Genomic DNA, 12,678 nt, shown 5'->3' with positions numbered 1-12,678 from the left:
ATCAAAATATTTAGCGTTATTAAAAAATAAATTCTCTGGAAGAAGTTTTTTGTCCAAGGTCAACCTCATCGACGGAAGCCAAAGGCCAAGTCCAACAAAGTATTTGTCTACGAGGCTTTGGGTCTTACCTAAAATTGGGTCACCGAGGAGACATCGGCTCACATGTATATTGAAATTGTTCCAGAAATCTATCCAGAAAACATCATGCTGAGAAAACTTCAGTCGGCTCTTCATCCGAACTCTTGCAGTCACGACCTTACCGATGGTAGCACCACCTACACTGGCACACTTTCACCGGTTCGCCTGGTCCGCAGCACCTCTATGTATGTAGTCGGAGGAGGTAAACCAACTATTGCTGAGTCTTTAAAAAAGTATAAAAGCACTACAAATATTGAGGACTCAGGATGCTGCTACTACAAAGATGAGGACTCTGCGTGGTTGTTTGCCAAGACCCAGGATTTCCTCCAGTACCTCCAGGATCTATTAGCTCTCAGGAAAAAATATCTAGCCAGTCTCCATAATTTGAGGTGCATAACAGGAACAGCTGAATATTCACCAGTATCAACCAAATCATCCAAAACTGGGAAAAAATTATCACATGACAAGGGTGATGGAAAGGTAAGAGGAAGCTGACATAGGTCAAGTCATAAGCAAGCCTAGTCAGTCTTTCTTAGGCTACATTCACATTACCGTGTCTATTTTATTTATTTCTTTTGCTTACTTATACTTACATTTTTCATTCTGTGTTATCCATTTTGCCTCCGTGTTCCATTCGTTATTACAGCACCGGATCGCAAATAATTGTTTCTATGAGGTAAAACATTTCACTGCCTGTTTTTAAGCAATGTTTTATCTCAAAGAATGAATCAGTTGTGATCCCATGCCGTTCATGTCTGTATACTCTTTTACTTCCTTACTTACTTCAGGAGCTGTGGTATGATCAGACCATGTCCCTGTATGGTCAGACACAGCCATTACACAGTACACAGTATTGCTCAGTATTTGGTCAGTAATGTACATCAGTATTTGTGAGCCAAAATCAGAAGTGGAACAATCAGAGGAAGAGTATAATAGAAAAACGTCACCACTTCTGCATTTTTCACCAACTCCTGGTTTTGGCTTACAAGTACTGATGTCAAATACAGACAGGGCCGGTTTTAGATAAAGTGGGGACCTGAGGAAAAGTTTAAAGTGGGGCCCCAAATGCTCACATATTGCACCATCACACAGAAACATTTCTGTTGTGTTTACAACAGAACAGTTGTGTTGAGTTCAGGCCGTTAAACGAACCCGATCGACAATATTGAAGTCGTTCGAAGCTTGTTTCCTGGCCTTTGTACTCCAGCTCAGGAAGAATGATGGGTACAGATAGTTCTCAATACAGGATAATGCAGGTCCCATAAAGTACATATAGTATAATGCACTTACCATGGTCCTTAATAGAGTATAATGTGGCCCCCCTCAGAGTATACTGCAGCCCCCCTTAGAGAGTATACTGCAGCCGCCTCATAGAGTATACTGCAGCCCCATCAGAGAGTATACTGCAGCCTCAGAGTATACTACAGCCCACCACAGAGTATACTGCAGCCCCATCAGAGTATACTGCAGCCCCCACATAAAGTATACTGCAGCCCCCTCATAGAGTATACTGCAGCCTCACACATAGTGTAATGCAGCCTCTCTCATAGAGTATACTGCAGCCCCCACATAAAGTATAATGCAGACCCCTCTGTACCACAGCCCCGTCATAAAGCATAATGCAGCCCCCCACACACAGTATAATGTAGCCCCCTCATAGAGCATAATGCAGCCCCCTAAGAGTATAATGCAGCCCCCTCAGAGTATAATTCAGCCCTCCTCAGGAGTATACTGCAACCCCCCTCAGAGTATACTGCAGCCCTCCTCATAGAGTGTACCCCCTCATAGAGTATAATGCAGCCACACACAGTATAATGTAGCCTCCTCATAGAGTAGAGTGTAGCCCCCTCATAGAGGATAATGCAGCCTCCTCAGAATATAATGCAGCCATATAGCACAGTATAATGCAGCCCCCACACAGTATAATTCAGCCCCCTGACAAACACACGCACGGTATAATGCAACCCCCTACACAGTATAATGCAGCCCCCAACACACACAGTATAATGCATCCCCCCAACACACACAGTATAATGCAGCCCCTCACACAGTGTAATGCAGCCCCCTTGCTCACAGTATAATGTTGCTCACAGTATAAAGCAGCACACACAAACAGTTTAGTGCAGCCCCCCACACAGTATAGTGCAATCCTCCACACACAGTATAATGCAGCCCCGACACACAGTATAATGCAACCCCCACACACATTATAGTGTAATCCCCCACACACAGTATAATGCAGCCCCCACATACACAGTATAGTATTTCCCCGACACAGTATAGGAATTCCCCCACACACAGTATAGTGCAGCCCACGTGCACACACAGTATAGTGCAGCCCGCACATACATACACAGTATAGTTCAGCCAATACACACACACAATACTTACCTCTCCTCCTTGCTCTCCCGCTGCTCTGGCTTCTGCAGAGCGTCTCAGCTCCACTGCTAGCACACACTGAGTCAGAGTCATCTGACACTGTCTCCTTCATCACTGCTTTCAAGCGCGATAAGTTGAATGCGCGATGCTGGGGGGGGGATAAGGAGGTGCCGGGCCCCATAGTGGCTGCATGGTATGCCACTATTAGCCAAAGAGAAAAAGAACTGGACTGTTGCTCAGTGGTCTCCGGTGTTGTTTTAAGATGAAAGTAAATTTTGCATTTCATTTGGAAATCAAGGTCCCAGAGTCTGTAGTAAGAGTGGAGAGTCACACAATTCAAGCTGCTTGAGGTCTAGTGTGACGTTTCCACCATCAGTGATGGTTTGGGTAGCCATGTCATCTGCTGGTGTAGGTCTACTGTGTTTTGTTAAAAACAAAGTCAGCGCAGCCGTCTACCAGGAAATTTTAGAGCAATTCATGCTTCCCTCTGCTGACTTGCTTTTTAGAGATGGAAATTTCATTCTCCAGCAGGACTTGGCACTAGTCATGAGCGAGTATGCTCTTTACTCGAGTTTTCTGAGCATGCTCGGGTGTACTCCGTGTATTTTGGGCATGCTCGGAGATTTAGTTGGTTTTATTTGGAGATTTAGTTGGATTTGCTGCTGCTAGACAGCCTGAATATATGTGGGGATTGCCTGTTTGTTAGGAAATGCCCACATGTATTCAGGCTGTCTAGCAGCCGCAAATCATGTAGCTGCGGCGACACCAACTAAATCTCTGAGCACGCCCAAAATACTGGGAGTACACCCGAGCATGCTCGGAAATCTCGAGTAAAGAGCATACTCGCTCATCACTACTTGCCACCTGTCCACACTGCCAAAAGTACCAGTATCTGGTTTAAAAACAACAGTATCACTGTGCTTGATTGGCCAGTAAACTCGTCTGACCTTAACCCCATAGAGAATCTATGGGGTATTGTCAAGAGGAAGATACAAGACACCAGACCCAACAATGCAGACGAGCTGAAGGCTGCTATCAAAGCAACCTGGGCTTCCATAACCCCTCAGCACTGCCACAGGCTGATCACCTCCATGCCACGCCATATTGATGCAGTAATTGATGCAAAAGGAGCCCCGACCAAGTATTGAGTGCATTTACTTAATATACATTTCAGTAGGCCAACATTTCTGATTTCAAAATCATTTTTCAAGCTGGTGTTATAAAGTATTCTAATTTACTGAGATAATGACTTTTGGGTTTTCATTGGCTGTAAGCCATAATCATCAACATTAACAGAAATAAACACTTGAAATACATCACTCTGTTTGTAATGACTCTATGTAATATATGAGTTTCACTTTTTGTATTGAAGAACTGAAATAAATTAACTTTTTGATGATATTCTAATTTAGTGAGAAGCACCTGTATTTAGAGATAGGAGGAAGAAAAGCAATTATTAAAACTGTGCTCTTTCTAGAGCAGATTAACCATTACACCCTTAAATAAGTAAGACCGGGGGACTGGATACCTATTTGCCATCATCCCCTTCCATAAACCCCATTTCTTGTAGGACCATCCTTGCACAGGTTCACACCACCCATTAAAATAAAGAATGCAGCCAGCTTTGCCTGGAATTCTTAATACAGGGGTGCCTTTATGTTTTATACAACCTTGTGTCTAAACATTGAAACTTTTTCCAGCCGCAGCTATTTCATTTCTATGGGTGAACTTCACTTGAATCATTTTTACATATACATCTTTAAAAAACAAAACAAAGTGCACACAGGATAAAAAAAATTTACATTTTGTATTTCTAGATTCTTTGACTCAATGTATCTAACTAGCTATAGAAGCATTGTAGCAACTGAAGGGCACATGAAGTCAGTGTACTGAGGAGACCTCTGGCCTTCTGCTCGTCCTTCCTTACTGAGGAGACCTCTGGCCTTCTGCTCGTTCTTCCTTACTGAGGAGACCTCTGGCCTTCTGCTCGTTCTTCCTTACTGAGGAGACCTCTGGCCTTCTGCTTGTTCTTCCTTACTGAGGAGACCTCTGGCCTTCTGCTCGTCCTTCCTTACTGAGGAGACCTCTGGCCTTCTGCTCGTTCTTCCTTACTGTGGAGACCTCTGGCCTTCTGCTCGTTCTTCCTTACTGAGGAGACCTCTGGCCTTCTGCTCGTTCTTCCTTACTGAGGAGACCTCTGGTCTTCTGCTCGTTCTTCCTACCTGGAAAACTCATTTAGAAACATAAATGTTCACTGTATTTACACAGGTTTCAAGGGATAATGAAAAGCCAAGTCCCAACTCAGATATCATGGACGCTATAGCTTATTTTGATTCAGTAATTGCAGGACTGGACACAGAGAGAAGAATAAGGACGGCACCATGTGATTTCAAGCATGCAGATGTTGACTTTGATGGTTTGTGTCTTTACAATATTATTAGTTCATGTATACTGCTATTTCTGCCATTAATATTTCTGTTAGTGATCAGCGACCGTGCTTAGATAAGGAGTTATCTGAACATGCCTGAGTGTCTCGCGGCTGTTTGACAGCTGCAACACATGCATGGATTGGCTAACAGGCAATCCCCAACATTTGTTGCGCCTGTCAAACAGCCGTGAGACATGAAGCCGCTGGAACTTGAACATATTATTTGAGCACGTCGAAGTCACTCCGTCAGCACCCGAGCATGGAGGATAACACCTTATCTGAGCACGGTCGCTTCGCACTAGTCATTAATTTCTATATTATACAATGAACATGGAGTGGACTCATAAGCAAAAAAACCCAAAAAGAAACCCTTTATTATTATGATTTCCTATAATTCATGCCTTTTGACTGTTTGGTATTTAGCTTTGTATTTCATATTACATTTCTGTTTTGAGCATTGGTAACATCCTTGTGTGGAGCACCACATGGAGATATTGAAGTTTGTTTTCTGAAGACTTGGGGACACCTTATTTCCCAGAGAACGACCTTTCCTCGTCACAGATCTAAAACCATCTTTCAGTATTTTGTTGAGACCCTCATCTTGATATAAGACTGGAATATACCTTGTGATGATGTCTTGTGGACCAGACAAACCTCTATGTGAGGCCGTTTTGTTTTTGTCACAGAAGCTTGCATCCTTTATGCAGGAGTCTGTATTCCCACAAATATCTGTGAAATTAAAATGTTTAAAGCTTGTGATGACAGGGACATTGCAAAAAAAGCCGTGCTCCCATGCTGAATCATGTTAACTCGTATCATCCTACCCTGTTTGTCCAAAAGAAGGCAAAAAATATGAGATTGCTTTATTATGAGGATAAGTAGCTTTCTGCAATTTGCAATAAATGAAAACAACAACGACTATTAGTTTTAATTCAACACAACTAATATAAAAATGTTTTTTTTTCCAAATTCATCACAAAACGACACTTTTATTGACTACTACAGTTTCAGACTTATTTACCCATTCATGACAAGCATCTTTAGTCCGTAACCCCTTCCTGACCTTGCGATTTTCCGATTTTCTGTTTTTGCGCTTTTGTTTTTCCTCCCCTTCTTCCAAGAGCCATAACATTTTGATTGTTCCATCAATAAAGCCTTACGAGGACTTGTTTTTTTGCGGGAAGAGTTGTACATTTGGATGACACCATTAATTTTACCATATCGTGCACTAGAAAATGGGGGAAAAAATTCCAAGTGCGGTGAAATTGCAAAAATTGTTTTTTGGGATTTTTTATTAACCAGGTTCACTATATGGTAAAACTGACCTGGCAATATGGTTCAAGTGCACAGATATTAAACATGTCTAGGATTTTATTTATCTGGTGAAAAAAAAAATCCAAAATTTGAAAGAAAAAAAACATTATGCAGGTGCCGCCATTTTGCCAGATCCATAGGGTCTCCATTTTTCGGGATCTGGGGATGAGGATAACTTATTTTTGCACCCTGAGCTGACATTTTTAATGATACCATTTTGATCACCCTGTTGTTTTGGTCGCCTGTTATTGCATTTGATTGCAATGTTGTGACGACCAAAAAAACGTAATTCTTGCATTTTCATTTTTTTCTCGTTACACCGTTTTCCGATCAGACTGTTTTTATGTTTTGATAGACTGGACATTTCTGAACGCAGCAATACTAAATATGTGTATTTTTGTTTTTTTAATTCTTTTATTTTTAATGGGGCAAACGGTGGATGATTTGAGATTGTGTTTTTCTATTTTTTCATATTTTTGAAAATTTTTTTTTTTACTGTTTTCAATAATCCTAGTAGGAGACTCGAAGCTGCAGTTGTCCTATTGCTTGTGCTATGTTTAGCAGAAATAACGATCTCCTATGAAAGTCAGCCATGAGCCACATCAAGTGCAGGGAAAGATGTGGGCTCAGCGTGCAAGGCCACCTCAAAGGCAAGGACATGACCTTTGATGTAAATATAAGTCATAGGTCATGAAGGGTTTAATAAATCACCTTTGGCTGTTATAACCTCCAGCAAATGTAATACATAGCCAGACACTAGCTTCTGCCAATGTTCCTGAGGAATCTTAATCGATTCCTCAGGGGCAATGACCTCCAGTTCACTAATATTTTTACTTTTCGGTCATGCAATCACCTTCTTCAAAGCCCATTAAGGGTTTTCTATGGGTTCAAGTCAGGCAAATGTGACCTCCACTTTAAAATCTTCCAGGACTTCTTCTAAAACCAATCCTTGGTGATAAGTTTCAACTTCCTTACCGAAGACATGATGCTTTTTCCTCGAATTTCTTGATACTTTGTTGAATCCATCTTGCTTTCCACACACTGCAGATTTCCATTGCCAGAGGAAGCAAAGCAGCCCAAGAACATCACTGAGCCACTGCAATGATTCACTGTAGTGATCACCGAGCCACCACCATGCTTCACTGTAGTCATTACTGAGTCACTGCCATGCTTCCCTGTAGGCATCACCAAGCCACTACCATGATTTATGATGAGCAGGTTGTTTTTTCCAGTGTATGCTTCATGTTTCTTCCTCCAGACATGCTGCTGATCCATAGGCCCAAATAGTTACAATTTGGATTCATTGCTACACAGAACAGTATCTCCAAATGGTTTTGAGCATATTTGATACTTGTGCTTTGGGGTTTCTAGAGGTGCTAAAGATGCTGGTCATGAAAGGGATGAATAATTCTGAGACTACTGTACAATAGTATTAAAAATTATTTGTGTTGAAGATAGAGACACCACTTGTTATATTAGTTATGTTGAGCTACTTATATTGTTGTTGTTTCATTGGTTTAATGCAAACAGCATAAAGTTTGTAAATTTTGCTAATAAATCTAATTTGCAATGGGGATGGAGTAACTTTCATTGCAACTGGAAGAGTCTTGGGGTTTTACAGATTATCCACAACACAAGTGTGCAGTCAGATCTTGCAGTTACTGTAGATGAAAATTGCCTGATTTATGGATATCATAACCTTGTACTACCTGTTTCTGATCAATTCATATAGGTCTGTGCTTTGGTAAACCCATTATTAAGCCTATTAGGATTTAGTGAGTCATTTCTCCATTATCTTCCTTTCTCCTTCTCCTCAGTGGCCACCAGTAGCAGAGAACATAGTTTACATTCAAACTGGATTCTACGAGCCCCAAGGAGAAGCGCGGAGGAAGTCCTGAGAACATCCATATACAGCCAGTCGTGGAGGTGCAGCATGGGGAACACAAGTCTTAAGCGAATAGAGCGGTACCCGATCTATCTGCCGAAAGCTGTAGAAGGAGCATTTAACACATTGAAATTCAAACCTCGGCCAAAAGTAAAGTAATGGAGATTCAGCCCGTAACTGAGGACTATGTATCTTGGTGCTAATGGCCTTCGTGTAATGAGTCTATAACGGGTCTTGATCTTGTCTTATAGAGTCTGACTGTCGGATCTAGTAAATGTGAAAACTTCTACCAGAATAGTCCATCAATATCTGATTGGTAAAAGTGTGACACCCGACACCCCAACCGATCAGCTGACGCCAGCGGTGGCCAGAACACAGCAGATCCATCATTTCAAAAGTGGCCGCGGCCAGCTACTGCATGTCCACCCCCTGTTCAAATGAACTGCAGATTCACCCCCTATTCAACTTAATAAGGGATAGATCTGTAGTACCCGGCTGTGGCTATGCTCAGGCAGCATCTTAGAGATTACAGCCACCAATCGCAACAGTAACAGCTGATCGGCAAGGGTGCCAGTTGTCCAAAAGATAGGTCATCAATATAAAAGTAGTGGCCAACCTCATTAATGCAACAAGAAATTGATCCAGTTTCAGACCCATTTTACCAGGATGAAATTCTCTGCAGAACATTATATACAGCTCTGGCAAAAATTAAGAGACCATCACATCAAAACCCTGTCATGGGCAGCCCAATCTCCAGACCTGAACCCCATTGAAAACCTCTGGAATGTAATCAAGAGGATGATGGATAGTCACAAGCCAGCAAACAAAGAAGAACTGGTTACATTTTTGTGACGGAAGCAGTGTGAAAGACTGGTGGAAAGCATGCCAAGACGCATGAAAGCTGTGATTACAAATCATGGTTATTCCACAATATATTCATTTCTGAACTCTTACTGAGTTAAAACATTAGTATTGATGTTTCTAAATGATTATGAACTTTTTTCTTTACATTATTTGAGGTCTGAAAGCACTGTTTTTTTTATTTTGAACATTTTTCTTTTTCAGAAAAAAAATAAAAAAAAAAGTATTGCTTGGAAATTCAGTGATATGTTGTCAGAAGTTTATAGAATAAAAGAGCAATTTACATTTTACTCAAAAATATACCTATAAAGAGAAAAATCAGGCAAACTGAACATTTTCCAGTGGTCTCTTAATTTTTGCCGGAGCTGTATATATATATATATATATATATATATATATATATATATATATATATATATATACAGTACAGACCAAAAGTTTGGACACACCTTCTCATTTAAAGATTTTTCTGTATTTTCATGACTATGAAAATTGTAAATTCACACTGAAAGCATCAAAACTATGAATTAACACATGTGGAATTATATACTTAACAAAAAAGTGTGAAACAGCTGAAAATATGTCTTATATTCTAGGTTCTTCAAAGTAGCCACCTTTTGCTTTGATGACTGCTTTGCACACTCTTGACATTCTCTTGATGAGCTTCAAGAGGTAGTCACCGGGAATGGTCTTCCAACAATCTTGAAGGAGTTCCCAGAGATGCTTATGACTTGTTGGTCCATTTGCCTTCACTCTGCGGTCCAGCTCAAACCATCTCGATTGGGTTCAGGTCTGGTGACTATGGAAGCCAGGTTATCTGGTGTAGCACCCCATCACTCTCCTTCTTGGTCAAATAGCCCTTACACAGCCTGGAGGTGTGTTTGGGGTCATTGTCCTGTTGAAAAGTAAATGATGGTCCAACTAAACGCAAAATGGATGGAATAGCATGCTGCTGCAAGATGCTGTGGTAGCCATGCTGGTTCAGTATGCCTTCAATTTTGAATAAATCCCCAACAGTGTCACCAGTAAAGCATCCCCACACCATCACACCTCCTCCTCCATGCTTCACAGTGGGAACCAGGCATGTAGAGTCCATCCGTTCACCTTTTCTGCATCGCACACGGTGGTTGGAACCAAAGATCTCAAATTTGGACTCATCAGACCAAAGCACAGATTTACACTCGTCTAATGTCCATTCCTTGTGTTCTTTAGCTCATACAAGTCTCTTCTGCTTGTTGACTGTCCTTAGCAGTGGTTTCCTAGCAGCTATTTTACCTTGAAGGCCTGCTGCACAAAGTCTCCTCTTAACAGTTGTTGCAGAGATGTGTCTGCTGCTAGAACTCTGTGTGGCATTGACCTGGTCTCTAATCTGATCTGCTGTTAACCTGCTATTTCTGAGGCTGGTGACTCGGATAAACTTATCCTCAGAAGCAGAGGTGACTCTTGGTCTTACTTTCCTGGGGCGGTCCTCATGTGAGCCAATTTCATTTGTAGCGCTTGATGTTTTTGCCACTGCACTTGGAGACACTTTCAAAGTTTTCCAAATTTTTCGGACTGACTGACCTTCATTTCTTAAAGTAATGATGGCCACTCATTTTTCTTTACTTAGAATTTGTATTATGGCAAGAAAAAACAGCTAACAGTCTATTCAGTAGGATATGTTAGCGCTATATAAAAATAAAGATTATTTATCAGCTGTGTATCCACCAGACTTCTGCACAACACAACTGATGGTCCCAACCCCATTTATAAAGCAAAAGATCCCACTTATTAAACCTGACAGAGCACACCTGTGAAGTGAAAACCATTCCCGGTGACTACCTCCTGAAGATCATCAAGAGAATGCCAAGAGTGTGCAAAGCAGTCGTCAAAGCAAAAGGTGGCTACTTTGAAGAACCTAGAATATAAGACATATTTTCAGTTGTTTCACACTTTTTTGTTAAAGGGACTCTGTCACCTGAATTTGGAGGAAACAATTTTCAGCCATAGGGGCGGGGTTTTTGGGTGTTTGATTCACCCTTTCCTTATTGCCTTGTGCAGGAATGTGTTGTGAATTCTGCTCTTGGGTTCCCTCCAGTGGTTGTTGGTGGGAATGCAGTTGTCTCTGACTCGCAGTCCTGGCCAGGTGTATTGGATGATTACAATTCTGACTGGGATATTTAGGTGTGCAGGATTCATTAGCCCTTGCCAGTTGTCAATGTTCTTTGTGAAGTGTTGGATCACTTTCTGGCTTCTCCTGCCTGCTGCCAAATTCTGCAAAGATAAGTGTTTGGTTCTTTGTATCTGTGGCACACTGCTGTGTGCTGGTTTCAGTTTTATTCCTGCTCTGATTGTAGGATTCACTGGAGATTTACGCTCTTACATCTATTAGTTAGATGTAGGTAATTTTTGTTATTTCTGCAGTGGATGTTTTTGAAGGGTTTTTTACTGACCGCACAGAACTCTGTCCTATTCTGTCCTATTTCGCTATTGTGGCCTCCTGTGCTAAATTCTGTTTTCTGCCTGTGTGTGTTTTTTCCACTCTGACTCACCGCCAATATTTGTGGGGGGCTGTCTATCCTTTGGGGATTTTCTCTGAGGCAAGATAGTATTCCTCTTTCCATCTTTAGGGGTAATTAGTCCTCCGGCTGTGACGAGGTGTCTAGGTGTGTTAGGTACACTCCACGGCTACTTCTAGTTGCGGTGTTAAGTTCAGGATTGCGGTCAGTACAGTGGCCACCATCTCCAGTGAAAGTTCTCATGCAGCTCCAAAGTCACCGGATCATAACAGGCATGTACTATGGAGGACAGAGAATTAACTTCAATCCAATATTGCAGCCAGCATGCAGCCAGCGGGTAAGGAAAGGGTGAATCAAACACCCAAAAACCCCGCCCCTATGGCTGAAAATTGTTCCATTTAAGTATATAATTCCACATGTGTTAATTCATAGTTCTGATGCCTTCAGTATGAATGTACAATTTTCATAGTCATGAAAATACAGAAAAATCTTTAAATGAGAAGGTGTGTCCAAACTTTTGGTCTGTACTGTATATATATATATACATATCTATGATACTCTATCATAGTTTTGACATAATAACTCCTGTAACCTTTAGGCTTAGGCTACACGATGACATGTGCTGCATAATGCTGGGATCACACTCGTGAGAAACTCGCTTGAGTCTCGTGTCTCAATACCCAGCACTGCCACTGGCACTCGGGACCGGAGTGTGCGGCTGCAAGTATTTCTATGCATCTGAACACTTCGGTCCGAGTGTCGGCGGCAGTGTCGGGTACTGAGGTGTGAGACTTGTGCGAGTTTCTCGCAAGTGTGACCTCAGCCTAGCATGAAGATCGTGATGTTGTATTCATAATCACATCTAAAGATTGCTAATGGGATACTTTTGTGACCTATGACCTATTGAGGTTGTCCCCCAAAAATTCCAGTTGACAAGTTGCACACAATTTTATCTTAAATGTAAGCTGCATGTCTGGGATTTTTCCGCTTTTTTGGTTGTTTTTTTTAACAGCCAATTCATACCTTTTACATAGTCTCATGAGGGCATGTTGCACAAGACTTCTTGGACATGAGACTGGGGTAAAATTTACTGTTTTGCTTACATATGTCACTGTAGCACTAACCTTGCCATCACATAAACACTCACGCCAATCTTGATTTTCTCTTTTTATGGC

The 12,678-nt window shown here is 41.5% G+C and overlaps 1 protein-coding gene across 1 annotated transcript; it reads left to right on the top strand.

Moving 5' to 3' along the window:
- The first annotated feature begins 204 nt into the window (after nucleotides 1–204).
- Nucleotides 205–8,303, top strand: C3H13orf42 (chromosome 3 C13orf42 homolog). Its single transcript, XM_069760273.1, has 3 exons — nucleotides 205–618; nucleotides 4,786–4,933; nucleotides 8,077–8,303. Exons 1-3 carry the CDS (start codon nucleotides 205–207, stop codon nucleotides 8,301–8,303), a joined length of 789 nt encoding a protein of 262 aa, XP_069616374.1.
- Nucleotides 8,304–12,678: the final 4,375 nt, after the last annotated feature.

Source organism: Ranitomeya imitator, chromosome 3 (assembly GCF_032444005.1).
Source record: "Ranitomeya imitator isolate aRanImi1 chromosome 3, aRanImi1.pri, whole genome shotgun sequence".
In the NCBI taxonomy this organism is placed as follows: Eukaryota; Metazoa; Chordata; class Amphibia; order Anura; family Dendrobatidae; genus Ranitomeya; species Ranitomeya imitator.
This window is presented reverse-complemented; position numbering and strand designations above follow the sequence as displayed.